The sequence below is a fragment of the Denticeps clupeoides genome, chromosome 2 (assembly GCF_900700375.1).
Source record: "Denticeps clupeoides chromosome 2, fDenClu1.1, whole genome shotgun sequence".
In the NCBI taxonomy this organism is placed as follows: domain Eukaryota; kingdom Metazoa; phylum Chordata; class Actinopteri; order Clupeiformes; family Denticipitidae; genus Denticeps; species Denticeps clupeoides.
Window position 1 is genome coordinate 1729968 of NC_041708.1, and position 26131 is coordinate 1756098.

Genomic DNA, 26131 nt, shown 5'->3' on the forward strand with positions numbered 1-26131 from the left:
CTTATTTAAATGAAAAAAAAAAAAAAATTCATTAGAAGTATCTTTTAGACCGTCACTCATTAGTGGCTGCATTTTCAGTTGTAAATTTACAATCCTACAAACACAACACACAAGATCCATTTATCAAAATATTTATTTGACTCTTTAGAAAGTTGGCCTTTATTACTTGGTAAAACTGTGTGGTTATACATTTAAAAGTCAGAAACAGTGCAATAGAAAAGTCGGTGAAAAGGAGTCCAAGCGGAACATATATAATATTCAAACAACGTAAATGTAACATTCAAACAATATAAATGTAGCATTTCAAATGACGTGATCAAACTTTTTTTTTTTATTATTATTTAATTGTGCAAAAGTCCTGCAGCCCTCCGCACCATGACAAACGTCGATTAATAAGATCCATCACCATCTGCACCGGGTCCACACCATCACGGAGGCAGGAGGCCGCTTCAGTGGTACGGCCCCACAATCTTCATTGAGATGTAATTCTGAAAAAGGAACCAAAAAGTTACGCACAAAATTTGCAAAAAGCAAAACTGAACCAGTCCACACAAGCAGTGACTTACTGGTAGTGAATATAGCAAGATTGCAATGAAGAGCACCACGAGGATCAGGATGATCAGCCCAATGAAGAGCCACTTAAACCGCCTCCACACAATGAATTTCATGGTCTTGCAGGGATTGGTAAACCAAAAGAAGGATGTTTCAGGTCGCCTGAAGAGTTGAAAAAATAAAACAGAGTTAAAAAAGGAAAAAAAAAAAATAAAAAATCGCATTTTGCAGACTTTGCAAAAAAAAAAAAAAAAAAAAAAAAAAAAAAACTTACTTAGGGGGCTCCAGTCTTGGGTTCATGTTGGGCTCATCACGACCTTTTCCAGCTGGTCTCTCATCTTGTTCCTTTTCACTGACAATCTCAAGACTCATTTCCACCTTACCCTTTAAAAAAAAAAAAAAAAAAAAAAAAATCACTTTACTTTACTTTATTTAGCAGACGCTTTTGTCCAAAGCGACTTACAAGAGGAAGACACCAGCAATTCTCGTTCGATTTCTATAGAATATTGACTTTACAAACTAAGAGCCCTGATAAGGCTCAAACTTGTCAGTGAAGAACATGCTCAGAGATTGTTAGGTGCTAGACGAAGAAAAATTATAATGTATTTATACATTTTTGTATTGTTTGTGCAATGTGTACGCATGTGCGTGTGTGTTAGATTTGTCTATAATATTTTTTGAAGAGGGTTTTCACCTGCTTCTTAAAAGTGGTGATAGTCTCGACACACACACACACACACACACACACTTCATTTCAACAAATAGGCATTTCGTTTTACACTGACGCCTCTAAATCCCAGCATTGACGTGACGATTTAATACAACCGTTGAGGATTTTTCTATTTCAAACCATATAAATAGTCTGTAGGGTGGTAGTAGCCTAGCGGGTAACACACTCGCCTATGAACCAAAAGACCCAGGTTCAAACCCCACTTACTACCATCGTGTCCCTGAGCAGGACACTTAACCCTGAGTGTCTCCAGGGGGGGACTGTCCCTGTAACTACTGATTGTAAGTCGCTCTGGATAAATGCTGTAAATGTATTTCAGTAGCTCTGCTTACGCCCAGTTCCACTTTCCCGTGGTTCTCAATGGCGCACGGCCACCAGCCTCGGACAGACTTCTGGGAGAAGAGGGAGTTTGCTGCATCCCATTTCTGAGGGTCCCTGCCCGTGGCCTCTTGTACCATGTTAATGCTGCACTTCGAGCTCAACTTCGACGGCGCGATCAGGTGCTGCAGGTCAAGCTCGACGGCCCCTGTCGCACGACGTGAAATAGGCGCAGTAAATAAAGATCCCATGTTGGACAGCACAAGCGGGAGGGAAGCCTTACCCAGGTAGTCGTCCAAGGAAAACTTGTCATTGTCCCAGATTTGAACCATCAGCTTTGGCGGAATCCGAAACTCGGTTTTGTCAAGGCTCCAAAAATGCTCCTGAAGGTTGAGAGACAGAAATGACGTCTGTAACAAGAGCAGAACAGTTTGTGACTTGTAGAAAAGTTTCAGTGCATCGCACCTTCTTGGAGACCAGGCAGAGCTGCTCGGCCGGTAGGTAGTCGAAGGCGAATACAAATCTCCAGTTGAAATTGCCGTCCCCGTCCAGTGACCTGTAGTGCACATCCGTCTTCTGCTTGTCCTCCTCCATTCCAGCCATCCACCTGGCGAGACGAACAATCTTACAAAACCCAACCGGCCAGCTACGTCGCACACTCGGCCATTTCCTACTCCCTCCCAGCACTCCACTCACCTGTCAACCAGAAGACCACAAAGTCCCAGGTTCAAACCCCACTTACTCTACCATTGTGTCCCTGAGCAGGGGTCTGATAAATGCCAAAAATGTACATGGGAGCAAAAAACAATAAGTTACCCTTTCACATAGATGTCACTCATGCGCTCCCCCGTAACACTGGTTTCATCCAATGTCACATTGGTGGTGTTCCAAATGATCACACGCAAGAAGAACCTGACGGACAAACGTTCTTTTAAAAAGGCTTGAAACTATTCGACTGCGTTGAAATGAGCTGACTGATCACACAGCGCTCTCACTTTTGGGCTTTCCGTGGCGAAATGTCGAAGGGGGGTCCAGGAAGCCCAAAAGCCTTGGGGAAAATGTCCACCCACATCTGAAGTTTTCCCTATGACAAGTCAACATGTGCAAAATCATTAAACACTAAATACTGCAAAATGCTGCTGTTTACTCACCCCAACAAGTGGATTAATAGCTCTGGTGGGGGTGGCCAGGCGAGGTGGGGGGCTTATACACAATTAGAGTAACAAAAAATTAAACACGTTGCACTTTATTGGTACAAGATTACAACGATCTTCAAATTCCGAATTATAATTAAAAAAAAAAAAATTAAATTAAATACATGTAATTACAATTTATATTATTTATGAAAAAGCTCAAAGTAACTTAATAAACAAAAAAAAAAAAGTCAGTTCAATTTATAATCGACCCCTGGTGGTCTCTAAAATATTTTTACTACCAACTGAAAGCAAACCCGGTCTATATCTGAATACGACCTTAACTATGAGAAGCTTTCTAAATGAACACGTCACCTGCGACAGGGTGGGCTGGAAGCTGCTGTACAGAGTCCTGCTCTCCACGTGTTCTGGAACCAGGCCTTGAGTTCTAAGCACGTGCAGAGCAATCCTCTCGCTGGGTGGACCCAAGTGGTGGTGAAGAGCGTTGCCATCCTCTAAAAATGCAAGGTTACTTCACTTCCATGTACAGGAAATTGAAAGATTGTGCAAGTTCGCATGCAAAACCAAGCATTTTGCAATCATTTTAATAAAAATAATAATATAAAAAATTACCAAAGTCAGCCAGACGGTATTCTGTTCCTCCAAAGGACAGAGTATTTCCATTGTCCTCTGTTACAGGTGGAGACAAGCCCTTCAGGCGAGCCAAGTTCTGGAGTATCACTGATGGCTTGTGTTGGTCCCTCCACTGGTTGATTCCAGAGCTGGTATTGGAAAACGTGTCCCCATCAGAGTAGAACAATCTGCAGGTACCGTTCTATTCTCCATACTATAATAAATAGGTCCTTACATGCAGTAGGTCTGCGGTATTCCACAGGAGGAGCCGAAGCGAGACAGAAATCGATTCTCCAAATCAATCACAGTGTCCCCAACTTTCTCATCTTTACTAAACAAGTCGAAATCGTAGATGGAGATCTTGAGGTCTTTGTCTTGAGGGAGGAAGCAGGTCAGCTCAAACATCCTAAAACGGGCAAAAGAGAAGGAACCATGGAAGGGGTCTTCTTCAAGAGCTGCTCCCCAAACTTTGGTGCCCAGAATTACCTGCCGAACACTGGGTTTATGGTGTTGGGCATGTAGTGATCACGGTCCTCGATTATCTTCCTTCCCAACGTGATTTTAATGTATGGATCACACTGCGGAACATCACAAGATATCAGTGGGTGGCAAATGTTCACGTCTGGGCACGGATTCGGGACACTCACCAAGCCATTGTTGTCTTTGGGCTGGAGCTCGATTGCCCTCACTATGTAGATACGCACCACGCACTCCTGCGGGCCGCTGTCAGGAAGCTCCCGGAACTGCTTTGGGGGTGCAGGAACCGACGGGTCGTCTGAGAGTGGGTACACCTTAAACGATCCCTGGTACGGCAGGCAACAATAAGATTAACGATGATGAAAAGGAGATGGAATAAAATCGTTTGCTTTTTTTTAAGATCCTGCTCGCAAAACCTTGTATTCTCCCACAACCGTAGGATCGTTTTCGCCGCCATCGTTCTTGCCACGGTGCAGCTTGAAGGTCTCGCAGAAGTCAGTCAGACCCTTAAACTCTTGGATTTCTTCAAGCTCCCTCTCGTACACCTACAACACGGATTTGAATTTATAGGCCTATAATAATGAGCCATTTGTTAGTATTTGTAACTCACTTTCAGCGTATCGTAACCCTTCTGCATGTAAGGTCCACATTTCTCAAGTTCCCCGGTGGAGGCGTAGAACTTGCTCCACCAGTCGATCGTTTCTTTCTCCTGCAATTGAAGTCTCTCGGTGAGTCCAACTCATAGGACAAGTCTAGTGAGAAGATTTGTGGGAAGATAAGGCGAGGTCTCACCTTTTCCACGCGCTGAGAGGTGAGGGAAGAAAAAAAAAAAAGGCGGGAATGTTAGGTCCATGACACGACAGAAGACCACTGATCCGTTACTGGATGAACAGGTGACCGGTTGCATTTTCATAGCAACTCATTCTTAATTTGAACCAATGAGAAGAGATTAAACATCAGTAGCTAAAATGAAGTTATTCATCACAATAAAAGTCATCTTGGTGAAATCAACAGCTTTGGGGGCTTGAGATTGGATAAAAGTTAGTTACGGGACAAATAGAGAAAGGGAAAAAATAACACACAAAGCAGGGCTGACTCCCAAATATTAAGGAATTGAAATTTGCGTCCAAAAGCAGAAAAGGTGGCTTTAATGATTTCTCAGTCAATCGCACGATGAAGCATACATACTATGTGATGAGGGACAGTGGCCATTTTGTGGAGAGCTGTTGACATGCTGTGCACAAACTGCAAGCCAGAATATTTAGAAATGTTGAATACATGTCGTAGGACAAAATTTAACATTAATACGAGGTCCCCTAGCCTGTCTATGGTCCGGAGAGCGGCAGCTCAGACAGTCGGATCTGGAATTTGTCACCTTACGTCGTCCCCTCATGTTACCTCCCGTTTCTCATGCTTTTTCCGACCAGAGAGAATTTTTCCCCTAAAACATCATCTCCACTTCCAACATCATCATGGCTTCCAAACGTATATTATTTTAGTTCTGTCACACGAGACTCTGAAGATCCATCGGGTTCATTTTATCTTTTCTGGAAATGTGACTTCCTGTCTGTACAAAACATTGTGGTTGGTGAATGGTGTTGACGTCATTTTCCCCGAATGTCCCCTCAACTTCTATAGGCCGCTCTCCTCCTTGTCCCGCCTCTCTCCTCCTCATTGGCATTTAAAGCTACAGACACCAAAACGGCGCGTCCAGGGAAATCTCATTGTGGGACTGTAATTCTGCACCAAGAGACTTCAGATACAGAATTAAGAGAAACTAAGACCGATATACAGTAAAAGCAAAAACCAATAATAGAAAAATTTTGTTCAATAATTTTTGCACAAATCTGATTCCAAAATAAGACACCTGACTGTATCTTGACATTTCAAATGAGGGCAACTATATTAAAAAAGCCGTGGAGTGTACCTCTGCCTCTAACAACGGCCTGGTATCATCCATGTTGATGGCCAGGTCTCGATGTGCAGTGGCCATCAATGAAACTGCAAGAAAATAGGAGATGTCTTACCTTCCAGAATCTTCTAGATGAACATAAAAACGTACTACCGTTTTAGTATTTGAAAAGGCTGATTAACGTCGCGTACTCTTAGACGCCAAAGCTACTTCTGCTCTAGCAACATATGGATCACAGCGGAACTCTTCCAGGGACTCGATGGTGCACTGGCCTACCACTGGCTTCCTTCCAAAAGGCCTGTGGTCAATAACCTTCAGGACTATCGGTGGGGTGTACATCTCCTCTTTGGGAAGAAGCTGTTGAATTAAAAAGATTCATTAAGAAAACAGTAATCGGTCACATTTCAGTAAAAACTGACTGGTTGGTTGGTTGGTTCGTACCACTTTCAGGAAAAGGACAGAAGTGGGAAAGTTTGGGTTTTTCTTCATGTTCTTGATGACTGCAGACTGGATGATCTCCCCACCACATTCAAGCACCAAGCTGGGGGACGCCACACTGGCCATTTGGTAGTTCTTCATGTTGCGTAGACCCCAGGCCAGAATCTGGCAACAAAGCCATAAGGATCCTCACTAATGGTGGAGAACCTCTCATCACAGCTCGCTCTGCACCTCGATCTCTCCGACCCTCTCCAGCACTGCTCAACTTGTAACACCATCTCTCAAGGTACTAGGAAAGCGTTCATTAACATTTATGGTATTTACCAGGCCCCCTTATCCAGACTTACAATCAGTAGTTACAGGGACAGTTCCCCCTGGAGACACTCAGGGTTAAGTGTCTTGCTCAGGGACACAATGGTAGTAAGTGGGGTTTGAACCTGGGACTTCTGGTTCATAGGCGAGTGCGTTACCCACTAGGCTACTACCACCACATTCATCTAGACTCTTCTTTGTCTTGGCTCCTAGGTGGTGGAACAAAAATTTACATTTATGGCATTTGGCAGACGCTTTTCTCTAAAGCAACTTGCTACACCTACTGGGAGCCAGTGGAGGGGAGCGTAGAAGTGGGGTGGTGTGAGAGAAACTTCCACTAAGTGTTATAACAGCTGAGTCACTCAAGCTAAAAACATTCCTTTCAGGTTTATACTTTGACTAATAAAAGCTCTTCTGAGTTTTTAAGTGAATGGTATCTACGGATTGGGTCCTAGTGAACCAAATGAGGGATTTCAACGATGAACATTTTAAAATCACGTAAGCTGCTCTGGATATGAGAATCTTCCGTAAAGTCCATTAATGTAAATGTAGAACATAACATAAGAATTCTGCATCGGTGCAGATCAATGTGGTCAAAGCTGAAGGTGAAAATCATTTTGAAAATACCACCAAAGGTGAAGGAGTCAGTATTTCTTTAATTACAGATAACTCAACGGCCCTTGATGCTGGATTTCATGAGAACACCTCACTCAGGACTGATTACCTCTATGGCAGTGAGCTGTACCACAGGCCGGATTCCTTGAGGAACCATGTACAGTCGGTCCCCCCTCTTGGGAGGAACAAGCGGTAGATTTGTCTCACTCCCCTGGAGACAGAAAACATGGCGTCATCAGCACAGAACATTGGTGGACCAAATTGAATGAGATAATGCACACAAACCTTCTCCTTCAGAATGAGCTCGGCAGCCACCAAAATGTCCCCAGCATGTTTGCCCTTCTGCTTGACCTTGTACCAGAGGAGTTTGGGAGAGACATCAGCTCCAGGGTTGAGCTTCACCATGGGTGGACATGTGCTCCTACCGAGGAGCTCATCCTTACCCTGTGACAACATTTACATTTACAGCATTTATCAGATGCCCTTATCCAGAGTGACTTACAGTCAGTAGTTACAGGGACAGTCCCCCCCTGTCTTTCTCAGGGACACAATGGTAGTAAAGTGGGGTTTGAACCTGGGTCTACTGGTTTATAGGTGAGTGTGTTACCTATTAGGGTATTACCACCCATGACAATTCAAACCAATGCGGCATTTCAAAAGCAATACATGTTGGACCACAATGGTCAAACTAGCCTCTAGATGTCCATGTGTTTAGGTGCATTTAAAGGCCCTTGTATTGAAACCAACCACTTGGTCTTTGTCGTAGATCTCCAGGACAACTTTGGGTGGGTGGCGGACAAGGTTCTGCGGGTCTCCATAAACCTCCAAATCATTGAAGATGAGAGTCTGATCCCACATGGGATTCACAGTGGCCTTGACAGTTTCCGTGGTTTTGCTCATGTGCAAGAAGGACACATAGGCGTATGGATCTGTTAAAAAGAATTTTAAAAAAAATTAAAAAAAAACACTGACCGTTGGATGTTCCCGAACTCCGACTCTATACTTCTGGTTATGAACTTTGGGTTTCTTACCCGAGAAGCTGTCTTTGTCTAGGGCCATCAGATTTCTGGCCTGGTACACATAGACTCGAAGCTGGTAAACAAAAGACTCTGCATGGCAGAAAAAAAAAAAAAAGAACATCCCCTTAGTCCTCCAAGTGAACCACATTATTCTTCTTAATTCTAAAACACTCTCATAAAATCACCAAGCAGGACATGTTCTTACTGGCAAAAATGCAGGACACAGTGGGTGTGTTGTCACCCGAGGTCTTGGAGGCATCTTTGGATTCTTTTTCTTCTCTGTCAATCCCCTACAAAGCAAAATCCACATTTAAGGAACTATTCCAGAACATTACTGCATGGCTAACGTGAGGCTCCGTTCCTCCACGAATATTTAAAAGATTGATGCCATGAAGTGCTCACCATCGCCCCCTCCAGGTAAAAAATGGCAGCTGCGCCCAGACGATCTGTCGGGGCCATCTTCCTCCTCCATCGCCGGCGGCGGAATGTATCTGAAGAGCGCTCCTTTTTATGGAACTTCCAACCAATCAGAGAAGAGAATTCCCAGCCCTCGGGGTTTTCATACTCCTTTTTCTGCCAATTGGAAGAAACAATGCAAGACGTTCTAGCGGTGCTTCATTACATGGCACATTTTCCGCAGTGATGCCATTATTACTGAACCAATCAGCTTTCTCTTATCTCAAAAATAAGATGCACAACGAACAGATACTCCCATGCCTTAAAGCAGGTGTCTGTAAAATCTAGAATGGACCTACCATTTCCTTCTTGGCTCCAGGGATTCTTTTCCGTGGCCGGATCTTCCGCCGCCGTCTGTGCACATGGTACATCTTTTCAGCGGACACCCAGGACTTCGGTTTATCATCAGGAGGGATGGTGATTCCATACTCCCAGCCTACACAGACATGCATTCATTTATGAACCACTGTGCCTCTGGACATGCTACGATCAGGTAAAAAGGGCACTGCTGAAACCTTGCTCATCCACAGCTCGATTGACGTCAACAGTGAACTCGTCTTCTGCCACCCAGCCCGGAGGACACTCGATCTCTGCAGGGTTCAAGGCCTTTTCCCCATTCTGCAAACACAACTTCATGTTGCACGAGATCTCACCGTGAAGATCTACACAAGGCTGATGGATCCTTTTTAAATCCTTACCACATCAGTGAAGGGCTCCGGAGCAGCTTTCCAGTCTCCTCCAGGGTAGCGGGTTTGGTTCTCATACACCTCGTCCAAAAACTCTGTGTGTCCCGCATCAGCCTCTGTCAGCAGACTGATATACAGACAGATATCAACAAATGAAGAACGTCATTCACCTGAGAGTCAGACATGGGCTTTATTCTGGGCCTCCTCACGTTATCTCAGGATCGATGAACCACTCGGCCTCCCACTGCCAGCCTTTCGGGGGCATAAAATACTCCTGCTTCAGCTTCAGCTTGCCAGTGACGTCAGAGAACTTGGGCCTGGACACCAGACCTGCGGTGCCCCATTTCCCAAACATCTGGGCCTGGTTTTCATACTACCAAGGACAAGAAAAGGTTTTACTATTTCACATTCGCTACTTCATACAACAGAACAATTGATTAAAATGCACCGATCATCTGTATGTTGGTGTTGGGCGTGGTCTACAACAGAGGTTTAAAATATTTTATATGTCTGATGCTTACTATTTCAGCAAAGACGCTGAATGTCCCCTCAGCAAACGGGTTGAAATTCTTCTCATCGGTGGCCAGGCCCAGCCACATGTTCACCCGAACCTGGACAGGGACCTTCTGCCCATTGCTTTTGTCCATGGGGTACTGCGAGAAACGTTGGAGAGGTCACCCATCCCCATTGCTAGATTATTTTGTGAACTCATCGGCACAGAAAACACACACCTTCAGGAAGATTGTCCGGGTCTTTCCACAGTGCTGGCCACAGGCCTGATCGCTGTAGGTGGAGTAGAGGATCTGGTGGGCGGGGATCCGAATGTAGGCCTGCCTCTTCTCGCCTCGCAGCATCCAGATGATCACGTCCGGCATGCTGTTCTGAGGCTGGTGAGAACGAAGAAATCAGTGAGAATTTATTCTTCACGTCCGTAAATTGCTTTCTAAACATGCTAGAAAGGCGTTTGGTCTTTGGCGTGTCTCAATATGCATCCCATAAAGCATTTCACATGCATTCATGGCAGGAAGTGCCCATCAGACGTTGTACAAGCTCGGTTTATGCTACCAGGTTGCGCAAGACATTTGCAGTAGAAAGCTTCTGAAAACCTCTTCAGCCAGCTGATGGAGTTTCTCCAGCCAGCTCTCCAGGACCCCCATCGTGTCTCTGATCACCGTGGCCTGCTCCAGCATGTGTCCGGCCTCGGCCCTCACGTTCGCCAAGGCTCCGTCCCTCAGCTTCTTCACCTGAATGTCCAGGTTTGTGAGGTTGGGCTGGCCCTCCAGGTCTGGGAGCTTCAAACTGGAGTAGGACATCAGACCCGGTTAGATTTGACATAAAAAAAAAAAAAAAAAACGTATTGGGTGCAGTTCTACTTGTTGAGGTCGTCCACAAGCTGGCTGATGAGCTTCACCCAGGTCTCGGCTAAGAGGTTGTCATCAAGTTTAGCCTGGATGGCCAGCTTCAACGAGTCAAGGTTCGCTTGCTGAAATTGGTGAGCAAAAAGTCAAGAGACCAATTCAAATGAAACACTGAGCTTTGTCACTAAAAACCTACTCGTACCAGCCTCTCGGCAACGTTCAAAATCATGTTCACTGCGTCCAAGCGGTGGCTGATGTCCTCCCAATATGACGTCAGGACAACCACAGGTTTCGTGCCGCCCCATGGCAGATAGTAGTAGTGGTTCCCTGTGAATTATGGCCGAATGTGATGCCATCATGTCTCGTGAGAAGGTTTTATGCAATTTGCACCATTCCGCCGGTATAAAGCGGGTGGGGAACCGGTGGGAACGTGGGACGCATTTCACGCCCCAGGGGGCGGGTAGAAGCTCACCGTCGAACACCGCGCAGCTGTACTGGGTGCTGGACGCCAGGGGCTTGCACGTCGCGTCCAGTTTGTTGCCGTAGTTACCGATGCTGACCTCAAACTGGATGGGCTCGCCTGGCTCCCGGATCATGGTGGCCGAGTGGAAGACGGCGCACAGGTTGTACTTTCTCCTGCGCTGGTATTTCTGTGCGGGGACACGCCTGATCGTTACAGTAGAAGACGGTCGGCTTTTATTCTTGGGACACGGGGCAGACTGACCTCGACAACCAAGACATCATTGCTCGGGATTGTGTCCACATCTTTATCAACTTTCCCATCCAGTTTCGTGGACAGCTCGACCAGGACTCTCCCTCTATAGGCCACGCCTTCATCCTGAAGAAGCAACCAAATTCAGTTTCAGTGCAGAAGGTCTTTTTCATATTATTGCTTTACGAATAACGACGTAAATAGTAAAACTTGTAAAATGTTATATCTAAATAGGGTGGTAGTGGCCTAACACACTCACCTATGAACCAGAAGACCCAGTTTCAAATCCCACTTACTACCATTGTGTCCCTGAGCAAGACACTTAACCCTGAGTGTCTCCATGGGGGGACTGTCCCTGTAACTACTGATTGTAAGTCACTCTGGATAAGGACGTCTGGTAAATGCTGCAAATGTAAAAATGTAAACTGATAACCTGCTATCTGAGTTACTAGACTGCAGAAGCTACCTGACCCTGCTGACCTCTAATGTAGAGAGAAATGACATACTGAAGGTTTAACCCTCTTTTAGTGGAGCTCGTATCGACGGACCTTTCCGAGATTCAGATCTTCGTAGGGGTCAGGCAGTCCGGTGTACTCTCTGGGGCTTCCATAGAAGTTGATATAGCAGGGGCCAAAGGCCGGCAAGAATCCAGGCTCAGAATCTGTTTTTCCTGAGCAACAAAGCGAAAGAGTCTTATTATGTAAAGAGCCATTTAAACAATCAGGGTTTAAAAAGACCACAAATCGCACACATCATCTAATTCTAATGAACAGAAGTGATCTTCTTCACATGCACACGGCCTCACATGTGCACAAGGCTGACACAGAGCAAGGTTAAACGCTGCTGAAAAGCAGGTACAAACAGTGTGAAGATTAAACAGATGAAAGTGTGAAGATTAAAGAATGAAAAAAAAAGAATACACATGCAGCGTGTACAGCCAAGCTTGGATACAGGCAGCACACAGGGAGAAATAGGAAGTGAATAAATTCAACCTTTGTATTCCGGGAAAGCTTCACAGTCTAAAAAGTCTATTCCCAAAAAGAGAAGAAGAATAAAGTAATTCAAATTGGCAAGGGTTTTTAAAGTATTTCATTCACCAAGATATACAGTACATGTATATTTATCTGCATATTAAAGGTCCCCCATTATGAAAAATTTTTTTTTTTTTGCTTCTTTTTGGTCCCCTAATCCTGTATCTGAAGTCTCTTTCCAAAATTCAGTCTTGATGCAGAATTAAGCCGCTTTGATCCTGTCCCACAATGAGATTTCCCAGGACGCACCGTTTCAGTGTCTGTAGTTTTAAATGCTAATGAGGAGGAGGAGGCAGGACGAGGAGGAGAGCGGCCTATAGAAGTTGAGGGGACATTCGTGGAAAGGACGTCAACACCATTCACCAACCACAATGTTCGGTATAGACAAGTCGTGTAACCTTTCACCTTATGACGACATAAGGGGACAAATTCCAGACCCGAACGTCTGAGCTGCCGCTCTCTGAATGGTGGAGCAGAACGACCAAACACTCTTTACACCCACCGCCATTTCTAGCCACTGCAGGACCATAGACAGGCTGGAGGAACTCGTATTAATGTTAAATAATCTCACAAAGTCACATTTTCATGACTTTTACATACAGTTCAGGCCACCTCATTCAACGTGTTTTCTTTATCTTCATGACCATTTATGTTGGTAGATTCTCACTGAAGGCATCAAAACTATGAATGAACACATGTGGAGTTCTGTACTTAACAAAAAGTGGAGACCTGACCTCCACAGTCACCGGACCTGAACCCAGTCCAGATGGTTTGGGGTGAGCTGGACCAACAAGTGCTAAACACCTCTGGGAACTCCTTCAAGACTGTTGGAGAAGCATTTCAGGTGACGACCTCTTGAAGCTCATCGAGAGAATGCCAAGAGTGTGCAAAGCAGTAACCAGAGCAAAGAAACTAGAATATAAAACATGTTTTCACTTATTTCACCTTTTTTTGTTAAGTACATAACTCCACATGTGTTCATTCATAGTTTTGATGCCTTCAGTGAGAATCTACCAACGTAAATGGTCGTGAAGATAAAGAAAACACGTTGAATGAGAAGGGATGTCCACACTTTTGGCCTGTACCGTATACTTTAGTATACAGATATGATCTGAAGATCAAATCAAATATGTACACAGGTACAGTACAGATGAGAGAAATAAATTGTATGCGCATATTTAGGACAATTAATAGTAGACCCATATACAGAAATATGTTTATTGTTTTAATGTATCTCCCTGTGTTGTGCAAATTCATCCTACCTTCTGCTTCTCCACCAGAGGACGCTATTTGGGTCAAGTTCAAGTACGACGTCCCAACTGGATCGTTACTGGTCAGGCGGTCCCTGCACAAGTTGACAGATTGAGATGCTCAGTGACGACACGCCTCTCAGACACAGCATCCATCATCTCGGCGGAGTGGCGGCCGGAGCTCTGGGAGGATTCCGTTGTGGAAAAGGGAGGGACCGTAACCCGGCGTGACTCATTCTTCTGGGAATCTTCCAGGCCTCTAAAGCTGACCACACTCCGGCCCGACCGGTTCACCGCGAGGCCCAGAGAAGAACCTGGGTTCCTCTTCCACAGTCTCACGCTACAACTCAACTGCACCTCATTGTGACGTAAAAAAAGGATTATGGTAACACGAGGCGCCCTTACCAGTCAAAGAGGGTGAGTTTGATTTGTTCACACATGGAAGGGAACTGGAGGAGAACAAAACAGACGTGATTCATGCTGAAAGGAAGGAGGCGGGAGGGGGCTTTTAAGACTTTTTCCTCCTGATTTACCTTGACCTGCAGGTTCAGCAGCTCGTTCCACTCCGGGTTGGCATTCTTCTCAATTATTCTGGTGCAGACCTACAGCAGAGACGATCAATAAGCGGTCGTGGTTGGACTCGTCGGGACATTGTTTATTTTCACTGCCATCATCTCGGTCGACGCTCCCAACCTTTTTACCAGCAAACCAGGCCTCCAGGAAGGGGTCCACGAGATTCTTCTTGCTCCCGTCTCCCCCGAAGAGCTGCTTTACGGACTGGGCGAAGGCGTCGTCCACTGAAATCAGACAACGTTGGCACGCTCAGGGCAGAAAACGTGGCTGCACCTCAACACAGAACACATAAATATTCACAAGTTTGCAATGCAAATGTCCCTACTGCTGCCCTGCAAACACGTTCAGTCCCTTCGGTTCTTTGCAGGAACTCGGGTCAGCGTGGCCTACATCTACGGTATTTACCAGAGCGACTTACAATCAGTAGTTACAGGGACAGTCCCCCCTGGAGACACTCAGGTTTAAGTGTCTTGCTCAGGGACACAGTGTTAGTAAGTGGGGTTCGATGGCCAAGGACAAATAGCGTTGGGGTTAAAGAACTCTATTATAACATCAAAGTAATAATTTCATCTGCAAACGTATAGCTGACCAAGGCAACACAACCAAGATCATCACCAACGGTACTAAACCACGCACTGGTATTTATGTACTGTATTTATTACTTCATGCACGTGCGTACGGTGTTGTCTCGTGTATATATATTGCATATTGCAATGTTTTTCCGTACTACATGTTGAATTCTTTGTGTGCGTACTTTAGCCAATAAAGTGTCTGATCCTGAATTGAGCTGAGAAATGAAATATGTATAATTAATCATATGTATTAATTTCTCCGTTGAAGCGTGTTGCTCTTTACTCTGTGGGATGTCCTCGGCGCGAAACACTTTGAGTTTGAGTGTGGCCAGCCTCAGGGCCACGCCCGCAGGGAGGAGCAGGTTGCTCTCGATGTCGTCCTGGCCGCTGTCGCCCTCCCGCTTCTCCACCTGCGGAAGCCATACGGTAAAAAAATTTTTTAAAAATCCCAGAGTCAGAGCAGGAAATGCAGGCAGCTGACTGTCATCTGGTGTCATGACCCCGTACCGGAGGGTCGTCCCCGGTCCCCACGATGAAGATGGTGACTTTCAGGTAGCCCTTGGCGGCGCAGCTGGAGTCGTCGGGGTCGCTCAGGAGAAGCCATTTCCTCATCACGCTATGAGCTGCACACACACACACACACACACACACGTGTTTAAAGATATATTTACACGTGGAAGTTTCAACACTCATCTCTAGCAGCGTTACCCGGTTCATCGTAGACGTAGCCGACGTCCACCTGAAGGAGATAAAAAAAAAACCCCACCTCAGATGATTCCACCATAAACCAGAAGGTGAACACACACGGACTGTCTGAAGACGGACGCACCTTAAACTCCCCCATCAGGCTGTCGGCCCGGAGAGATGAAGAGTCGTAAACCTGCGAGAAGCAGGGGTGAGTTCTCCACGCGGAGCAGGTCAGATCAGCAGAGGCGCTGGTGAGGGGTTCCAATGCCACTTACCCGAATGCTGATGTACTGGTCGAACAGCTCTGAAGGCAGCATGTGGACGTTGTAGAAGAACATCTGTAAAGATCACAGCCCATCAGAAAGCGGCAGCCCTCCCCGAAAGCGAGAGGGTCCACGTCCCCCATACCTCGTCGAAGAACGGGTTGTTGCCTCGCTTGATTCTGGTCCGGTGCGTCTCGCCGCAGACCATCGCCTTGACGACCGGCTTGATGTTATTTCCAGGCAGCTGTCGGCCCTCTATGACCCTGATCCGGATCTGGGTGGAGAACGTGGGGCCACGTTTGAAGCGGTATCTCCAGTTTGGAAAGTCCAGTTTCGTTCACGGGACGCGATACCTGGAAATCCTGAGGTTTGTTGAGCAAGGAACGCTGGCTTTTGGTCCTCCTCGGCATCCTCTGGTTGAGCTGCCCAGGAGGCGAGGGTCCCCCATCTGCAAGGGTGTCATTTCCCTCGTCGCCCCCACCTGAAGAGTCAACACAGGTCAACGGCCATCTCCAAACGTCCACGGAAATCGCCAGGTGCAGGACACACGCGTGCAACGTGATTCCGACATCAATGCAAACGACACCGGATTCGTGTTCCCGGATTCGCACGGGTCCCTGACATCTAAACACCCCCAGAAATGTGCTACAGCCTGGAACAAACCGGACGCACCGTGCACGCACCACACAAGATGGCCGCCCTCGTCCATGCCGAGGCGCGTGGAGGGAGGCTCAAAACTCACCGGTCTCCCCGGCTGCGCCGCCCCCATCTGCCTGGTCGTTAGGGTTGGGCGGGGCGTTGGCTGGAGGCTCGTAGCCAATCACCAGGTCAATAGTGGCCTGCCAGATAAAAAAAAAAAAAAAGTGGGGCGTCGCCGTTCATACTGATTGATTACTTGATTGACAGCGGCGCGCAGTCGTGTAAAACTCACCCCAATGTCTTGGCCATTTTCGTTGGAAAGTGCCAGGTTTTTAGAAGGCAAGGACTTGACTTGGCCACTCGCCAGATCTTTCAGAGAGATCTTCACAGATCCAATGAGCCTAGGGAACATCAGAAATTAGGCCACTCTTCGGCATAAAATGTATTCCATCGTTCCGTTTTGGAACACATCCTGGTGGCGGCTGTGAAAAGAAATGGTGTTTTATGTCGGAAAGATATTAGGAGAAGTGGAACAGTCTCGCCGTGTGTGATTTCATCAAGTTTTATCGAAAGCTTAGATTCTGGGGAAGGGCAACCACCAAGGACACAGGGATGAATATAAAGACGTGGAATCGACAGCCCTTCATTCCTGAAAAACTCAACTCAACTCAAAACTCAAAACCCAAAAACGGTCTGAGCCAGAATCTTTTCAGTTTTGCGGTCAATGTTTTTAATTTTGCATTTTTTTGACCCCTCGCGCTGATATTACAAGTTCAAATTCAAATTTTATTTGTCATACACGGTATGATACGCAGTGAAATGCTTTAGCGACTGCTACAGACCTCAATATTGCAAATATTGCAAGTATTCAATTAACCAATATGCAAATATTGGTTAATCATAACCAAATATTACACTTTTATGTCTTTAACATAAAACATAAAATATGTGTACCACGTAGGGTGAAGGTGTGCAAATGAGTAAAGTGGAAAATTAGATAAAAGTAAAAAAAAAAAAGAAAAATTTTGCTTCAGATTTTTTAAATGCCACCACAGGTGGGCGTGGTCCAGCACCAGCCAGGGAACAAATGTGTGTGGAAGCGGCGTGGAAAAAAAACAAGCTGCCATTTGCTTTCCGTGTATTCATGCTGTAATATTAAGAGAAATAAAACTGCTAATAATAATTGTATTTCTTGCTCATGTTCCCCAGCAGAAGGAGGCCGCCGGGCCCTTGGTAAATGGGGCGGATTTTTAAAATGCCACCACAGGTGGGCGTGGTCCAGCGCCAGCCTGGGAACAAATGTGTGTGGAAGCGGCGTGGCAAAAAACGTTGTATGCACAGTGGTGACAGCACTGGGACAAATGGGCACAAGGGACACCTCCTCCCATAGCAAACATCCAGCTCTGGCCGGCCCGCACGGCCCCGAGCACAAAGGAGCGGCGCCACGCAACTTCAACAGAAACTTCGGCGAGCGCGCAACAAGCAAATATTTATCATGTCGGGAGGGTCGTGCGGCGCTCCACGTCCAGCGGCGCTCAGGAATAAACCACTCAGCCCTGGACGCTTCCTGCAGCTCCGTCGCACAGGACGACCTAGACCATGGGAGAACTTCTCCAGTCAAAATAATTACATTTACAGCATTTACCAGACGCCCTTGTCCAGAACGACTTACAGTCAGTAGTTACAGGGACAGTCCCCCCCCTGGAGACACTCAGGGTTAAATGTCTTGCTCAGGGACACGATGGTAGTAAGTGGGGTTTGAACCTGGGTCTTCTGGTTCATAGGCGAGCGTGTTACCCCACTAGGCCACCCCCACCCTACTTTCAGTACCCCACCACCCTTACAGTCAGTAGTGACAGGGACAGTCCCCCTGGAGACACTCAGGCTTAAGTGTCCTGCTCAGGGACACGATGGTAGTAAGTGGGGTTTGAACCTGGTTCTTCTGGTTCATAGGCCAGCGTGTTACCCGCTAGGCTACTACCACCCTAATTATACAGATGCGAGACAGACTAGAGGAAAGTCTCCCTCCGGCAAAGTTGACACCTGGGTGGGACATGTTCCACGGCTCACTGGCTGGTTAGGCAAGGTTGTGATAATTCACCTGATTTTATTATGCAAATGTTTGTCTTTCCAGTAAAAGATGTGTGCAAAAAGGGGTTCAGATCAGGACTTCATGGTTCTGTCCCATGTTCCCAAGTCGGCGGAACGTCGGTCGTTCGGATGTCGTCAGGTCACATGACCCTTTTCCACGGATCCTGGCTCCAATATTTTCACTGGACATAAAAACCTTTTTTTTTTTTTTTTTTTTGCACATAGACAAAAAGAACAAAAGTAACGGTCACTGTCACTGGCGAGACTGGAAGACACGGCAACGTTCCCACTGCGCTTCTATTTCACCAGACTGCATACAGCAGGCGTGGTGGTAGCCTAGCGGGGTAACCAGGTTCGAACCCCACTTACTACCATTGTGTCCCTGAGCAGGACACTTAACCCTGAGTGTCTCCAGGGGGGGACTGTCCCTGTAACTACTGATTGTAAATCGCTCTGGATAAGGGCGTCTGGTAAATGCTGCAAATGCTGCAAATGTAGCACGGTCAATGGTGGGCGGGGCCTCCACGTTTGCAATTTGGACAACCGGAGGGACATAAAGTGACTGACTGCAGCATTGGCAGTGGATGAACGAGTAATGTTCATATTCGTGGGAATAAACAGGCCTACGCTGCTGTATTTTAATGCTTGGTGAACCGGGTCGTTGTAGGTGGCACCACGTTGAGACCACATGCAACATGACGGCCGTTTATGAACCCCAGAAATGTTTCTGCATGTCGTAGTGTTTTAGTGCACGCCGGGGCGGGTCCAGACCACTCTGACGTACACCCCCTGTTCCGCGTTCCGACAGGGCCGCGTCCCCCGGGTCAGGCCGCGCTCGGGCTCGCCGTCATTAAAAAGAAAAACTGCGCTGAGGCCATCGCCTGGTTGCCTGGATACAAAATACCGCGAGTTCCCGGAGACACGAAGCTTTTCCCCACAGCGGTGACTCAGCCCGCGGGCGCGGAGCCCGGAGAACGGCCCCTCCCAGAACCACGGACTGGCACCGCAGCGGACGGCGGCCTCAACATTTCTCACCACTTTGTTTGTTTGAAGATCTCTGCAGGACTCACGGCGTCACGTACCAGTTTCTATTCAAATAAAAGGAGGCTGCTGAGCTGTCTGCATTCGGAACAGTAGTAGCCCAGCGGGTAACACACTCACCTAATAACCAGAAGACCCAGGTTCAAACCCCACTTACTACCATCGTGTCCCTGAGCAGGACACTTAACCCTGAGTGTCTCCGGGGGGGGACTGTCCCTGTAACTACTGACTGTAAGGGTGGTGGGGTACTGAAAGTAGGGTGGGGTTGGCCTAGTGGCGTAACACGCTCGCCTATGAACCAGAAGACCCCCCCCCCCCGGAGACAATCAGGGTTGAGTGTCTTGCTCAGGGACACGATGGTAGTAAGTGGGGCTCGAACCTGGGACTCTGTGGCCTTCTGATTCCGAGGCGAGTGTCTCGCCCGGCAGGCTACTACCATCCCTGGACGTCCTGCTGCGGTCCGGCGAGAACCAACCTGGAGTTGGTCCCCTCCTGGAGTCTGTTCTTGCGCATTTCTGAGCAAGTCTGAGCACGGCGGCAGGGTGTGGAGGGATCGCGGGGAGACACGCCTCGGCCGGGCAGGCGGCTCACGCTACTTTAGGTGACTCTTGAACTTCTTTTTTTTTAATGCGTTTACGAGGCGCCGGTCCGTAATCTGGGCAAACGTGTGAATACACACCAGTGTGAATTTAGCAAGTTCCTCATGAACCTCTCCGGAGCGAGGAGAACATGTCCAACCACCTTCGACACTGCTGAGACGGGGAAGAACGTCGCTGCAGAGAACTCGCGGCCGACCGGCTAAATGGAAGCAGCACTTCCTCTAATCGAATTACAGAACTGGGAATAAAAGACGCGCTGTTGCATCACCCCCCCCCCCCCCCCCTCTCCGTGTCATCCTTTCGACGGGTCTCAGAGTCCGGGCCGGGGGACGTATGTCTTTGGCCACGCCCGCCCAGTCGCACAGGTAATGCATTGTGGGAGTGGTCTGAAGCCTCATTCCACTCGATTTCGCCACCCTCCCGACCGAAAACGGTCTTTTCTGCGCTCATGTGACGTTTTATCGTGGGATTCGGCGTGGTGTATTTCGGGGGGTGCCCTACTTGTCCTTCCCGATGGTCTCGTAGTCCTTCACCACGACATCGATGGACGAAGATGCATCGAGCGCAGAGCCCTTTAAATCAAACTCGATGACCTGAAATTAGATATATATACATACGCTGTTTATAATAATGAGGGCAGAATAAAGACAAAATACGACATGGGATTTTTCTTACTTCATTCCAGACTGGATTTACTTCATTCTTAATTGGTTTGGTTTTCTTCTTTTCATCTGGAAATATAAGATTAGATAAGATAAGAAATATAAGAAATTATTAACTAAATGCATTAATTTTCTTTCGCCCCCCAAATAATAAGACCCTTTATGTAAAATGACCGGTGTTGCTTTCCTACCAGGATAAAGGATATTGTTGGATTATTATTATTATTATTATTATTGCCACAAACATGCCAGCACATAAAGGGCAGTGTGCGCACGTACCTTTAAAAGTTACCGAGGCCAGGGGGTCGGGGCTCCCGATCTTCTTTTTAGGGAGCCCCTTGGCGGCTTCCACGACGACGCGCAGCATGCCGGGAAGCCCATACGCGGCCGGTCCGAGGCGGGGTGCTAAAAAGCGGGGACTCGGGAAACCGGCGAGGGACGGGAGGACGGGAGGAGGAGGAGGAGGAGGACGGGAGGAGGAGGAGGGACGTGGCCGCGGTCCCTGCCCCGCCGGTGCGCTCCGTGCGTCCCGCGAACACGCCGAAAAACCGGACGCGCCGTGACGCGCCGTTCCGTTCCGCTTTCCTCGCCGGGGGAAAAGTTACCTTTTACCCCCCCACCCCACCCCACCCCCGTTTCCACGCGGAGAGGAGGGGAGGAATATTGAATACAAAGCTCACGTCGGATATTCCCACTGTATGGGGGGGGGTAATTCAACGCGGGGCTTGGGCGCCATCTGGCGGCCAGACTGCGCTGGTGCGCTTTGACGCTCAATGGGCGTTTCTGATTGGCTAAAAAAAAAAAGTCCACTTACTACCATTGAGACACTTAACCCGGAGTGTCTCCAGGGGGACTGTCCCTGTAACTACCGACCGTAAATCGCTCTGGGTACGAAGACAAGAAATACAATAAAATCAGCAATACAACAATGCTGCGATAATCAGCTTATATTGTGAAACAATCTTCGGAAATGATGGACTGAATATACCCGTCTGTCCAGAATTAATGTACTGCTCTGTCGGACATCAGGAAGGTTGCTGGAGACTGAGCGTCTGAGCAGGGGTGGTAGTAGCCTAGTGGGTAACACACTCGCCTATGAACCAGAAGTCCCAGGTTCAAACCCCGCTTACTACCATTGTGTCCCTGAGCAAGACACTTAACCCTGAGTTGCTCCAGGGGGACTGTCCCCTGTATCTAGTGATTGTAAGTCGCTCTGGATAAGGGCGTCTGATAAATGCCATAAATGTAAATGTAAATGCGTGGACTTGACGAATCGGGGGTCACGGATGTTGGGCTTTTATTATGAAAAGGGGTAGACCGGAAAGCAGCGTGGGAGAGTTCCCAATAAGCTTGGCCCCGGCTGTTGTGTTGCTGACGACTCTGTGCCGTTTTATTCTATACGAACGCTGTATGGGCGCTTTTCAGGATGCTCGGTTACATAAACAAAGCAGTCCATCCGCTGCTCACTCGTTGTAGATTTATCTGTTGACTGCTGAGCCTTTCCTAAAGCCCCTCGTTTCACTCGGCTCCATGCCGACTGCCGGCCTTTCTTGTCTTTTCTTGGCTTGCTTTGGTTTGTTTTTTTCAATGTAACAAGTCGAATGTTCCTCAATGTAGCGAAGTAAGAGTAGAGTTTCTTATTTATAAATGTACTCAAATAAAAGTAAAAGTATGCCGTTGTAAACCTACTCTTAGAAGTACATTACTTTCAAAAGGTTACTCAAGTAAATGTAACTTGCAAATAGTTGAAGTCTCCCTCATTAATGTGTCAATTTGGTGACGTTTGTAGCATTCAGAAATAATAATATCGATGATAATACTAACACCAGCACGTCAAAAATGCTAACAGGGCGTGGCCATGATGCTTCACATTAAATTTGGTGATGTTTAGAGCATGTTTTAAACTTAGTATGTTAGCATGCTAGTGCTAGCATGGTAACGTCGAAACTGCTAACAAGGGGTGTCCATGAGAAATTTTGTGACATTTGAACCATGATGAAAAATTTGCATGTTACCATGGTAATGCTAGCATGCTAACGTCAAGAAGGCTAACAAGACGTGGCCACTAATCATCACGTAAAAATTGGAACATGTTTACAAAAATGAGCATGTTAACATTATAATGCTAGCATGTTAACATCAAAAATGCTAACGAGGCATTGCCACAATGTAACATGTAAAATTTGAAACATGTTTTAAAAAATTGCGTGTTAATGCTAGCATGCTAACATAAAAAATGCTAACAAGGCATGGCCACAATGCATTGTGTGAATTTTGATGACGTTTGGATCCTTGTTGAAAAATGTGCGTGTTTGCATGTTAATCTAATGTGGCATGGCCACGATAAGTCACATTAAATTTAGTGTTAATGCTAGCATGTTAACATGCGAATGGGGTATTGCCACAATGTATCATGAAAAAACTGAAACAGTTTAATGTTTGCATGGCAGCGATGAGTCACGTTAAATTTAGTGACTTTTGGGACATGTCAACACTGTTATTTAAAAGACTGAAAATGTTACCATTGTACATCTGTAAAATTAATGGGCTTCAATGGGATGGAGTGATAACAAAAAGTGATAAAAGGGGGTGAAAAAGTAAAAGAGATAATTAAGTTGGCCTTAGATGAAGGTGTTAACCAAGTTTTATGTCAAAATGTTGAAATGTGAGGAACCGAGGACAAGTTAAATTTCTCATTATAAGTGAATACGTGAAAACTGTAGGACTAGTTGCAGTGAGAAAAAAAGGTGGAATAATAACAAGTAGAAATAGAAAAGCAAGGTTTTCGCTTTCCAAGCAAAAATAATAAACAAATCAATCTCAGGAAACAGAAATAGAGAAAAATGCAAAGAATAATGATTAATGACGTCATCATATTGTCGAGCAATCCCATTGGTGTAATTATCAGCCAATCACTGAGCAGCCCTGAATGACATCATATTTTTCAGGCAATCCTATTGGCTGATGTTCTCTATATATATACCCAGCCAAACAACACACAGCTTCATTTGTACAACAACTACGACTGTGTAAACGTCTACTTTCCAAAACTGAGGATGATGTCTAGAGTTGCATCAGAGTCAAGGGGACATCTCTCCAGAAATGCCACAAGGCAAAATATGGATTTGAGAAGGACCCGAGACAACTCAAATATCATTTATACAATGAGAAAGATCTTATACAATAAGCTTCAGAATGCCCGAAAGCAATGGAGAGACACTCTTCACAACCACAACAGGGAGCTGCAGAACATGGAGGAGTGTCTAGTCTCACCCAGTCAGGATGCAAAACCTGCAGTACAGAAGGAGGAGGTGACATTGACAAAATTAGAAATAAGAGGCCATCACATCCAAAGAGTTGGAGTTGAGATGCCCTCATGCAGCAGAAGAGCCATTGAACCCAAAAGGCGGATGAAGGTGAGAAGGACTCCAAAAGACTCACTTCTCATCCGTACCTTGAAAAAGAACTTCTGGAATAGCCTTAAGAATCAAATAAAGCAATGGAGAAACTCTCTTCCCACCCAGAACAGGGTGTTGCAGGAGATGGAGGAACGTCTCCCCCAGTTTCCTCCAGCCCCTCAGCACAGAAGGTGGAAGTTAAATTGACAAAGTTGGAAACGAGAGGCCATCAAGTCAAAAGATGCAGCAGCAGAAGAGCCAACAATGGCAAAGTGCCATTTTAGTGATTTTAAAATAAGAATCAGAATTGTAAGTTTAAAGCCCAAGTATGGTAATACACACAAGCTGGAGTTTCTCAAGGAGCAGCGTACAATACAAAATACAGGTAAGAGCAAAATACAGCATACAGCCAGGATCTTATTTACAGACATGCACAAAATACAGATTATTAACAAAAAAAACACAAAATAATGAAGTGCAATAACTGATGTGATCTGGCGTACGCGGGTGTGGCGTTCATCTCGCTGGTGGGGGTGTTGCTGGGTAAACCTGGCTTAAGTGAGGTTCTGTGTCAGGATGCTCTGCACGGCGCCAGAAAATGTGTAGACTTATTAGGATGTGTATTGAAAACTGTAGGACTAGTTGCAGTGAGAAAAACAGGTGGAATAATAATAAGTAGAAATAGAAAAACAAGATTTTCACTTTGCAAGCAAAATTAATAAGCAAATCAACCTCAGGAAACAGAAATAGAGTAAAATGCAAAGAATAATGATTAATGACATCATCATATTGTCAAGCAATCCCATTGGTGTAAATATCAACCAATCACTGAGCAGCCCTGAATGACATCATATTTGTAGGCAATCCTATTGGCTGATATTCTTTATATATATAAATACCCAGCCAAACACACACAGCTTCATTTGTACTACGACTGTGTAAATGTCTAGAGGTACATCAGAGTCAAGGGAGTCAAAAGCCACAAGGCAAAAGATAGATTTGAGATCCATCTCAGATCTCATTTAAACAATGAGAAAGATGTAATGCAATATGCTTCAGTATATCCGAAAGCAATGGAGAGACACTCTTCACAACCACAACAGGTTGCTGCAGAGCATGAAGGAGTGCCCAGTCTAACCCAGTCAGGATGCAAAACCTGCAGTACAGAAGGAGGAGGAGACATTGATAAACTTGGAAATGAGAGGCCATCACGTCCAAAAAGTTGGAGTTGAGATGCCCTCATGCAGTAGAAGAGCCATTGAACCCAAAAGGCGGTTGAATATGAGAAGACCTCGAAAAGACTCACTTCTCATCCGTACCTTGAAAAAGAACTTCTGGAATAACCTTCAGATTCAAATAAAGCAACGGAGAGACTCTCTTCCCACCCAGAACAGGGAGCTGCAGAACATGGAGGAGTGTCCAGTCTCACACAGTCAGGATGCAAAACCTGCAGTAGAGAAGGAGGAGGAGATATTGATAAAATTAGAAATAAGAGGCCATCACATCCAAAGAGTTGGAGTTGAGATGCCCTCATGCAGTAGAAGAGCCATTGAACCCAAAAGGCGGTTGAATATGAGAAGACCTCGAAAAGACTCACTTCTCATCCGTACCTTGAAAAAGAACTTCTGGAATAACCTTCAGAATCAAATAAAGCAACGGAGAGACTCTCTTCCCACCCAGAACAGGGTGTTGCAGGAGATGGAGGAGTGTCCAGTCTCACACAGTCAGGATGCAAAACCTGCAGTACAGAAGGAGGAGGAGACATTGATAAAATTAGAAATAAGAGGCCATCACATCCAAAGAGTTGGAGTTGAGATGCCCTCATGCAGCAGAAGAGCCATTGAACCCAAAAGGCGGATGAATGTGAGAAGGACTCCAAAAGACTCACTTCTCATCCGTACCTTGAAAAAGAACTTCTGGAATAACCTTCAGAATCAAATAAAGCAACGGAGAGACTCTCTTCCCACCCAGAAC

General features: G+C 46.2%; 1 protein-coding gene across 1 annotated transcript; it reads right to left on the reverse strand.

The window, feature by feature from the left end:
* Positions 1-115: 115 nt before the first annotated feature.
* On the reverse strand, positions 116-21345 carry LOC114770507 (myoferlin-like). Its single transcript, XM_028964491.1, has 55 exons — positions 21039-21345; positions 20773-20828; positions 20599-20690; positions 16659-16767; positions 16470-16566; positions 16081-16208; positions 15873-16001; positions 15740-15802; positions 15607-15657; positions 15486-15516; positions 15285-15400; positions 15061-15187; positions 14326-14429; positions 14166-14234; positions 14038-14081; positions 13645-13727; positions 12344-12379; positions 11900-12021; positions 11364-11477; positions 11112-11289; positions 10842-10966; positions 10655-10764; positions 10388-10580; positions 10013-10168; positions 9803-9934; positions 9491-9654; positions 9294-9408; positions 9111-9213; positions 8895-9031; positions 8542-8712; positions 8345-8429; positions 8152-8229; positions 7868-8049; positions 7406-7564; positions 7230-7331; positions 6197-6358; positions 5947-6112; positions 5771-5844; positions 5032-5088; positions 4636-4647; positions 4454-4552; positions 4260-4388; positions 4014-4169; positions 3853-3944; positions 3602-3772; positions 3367-3515; positions 3109-3248; positions 2596-2684; positions 2417-2512; positions 2066-2207; positions 1884-1983; positions 1615-1808; positions 827-936; positions 567-714; positions 116-488 (listed from the first exon to the last, which is right to left on the reverse strand). The coding sequence occupies exons 1-55, from the start codon at positions 21124-21126 to the stop codon at positions 450-452; spliced, it is 6174 nt and encodes a 2057-aa protein (XP_028820324.1). The 5' UTR covers positions 21127-21345; the 3' UTR covers positions 116-449.
* Positions 21346-26131: the final 4786 nt, after the last annotated feature.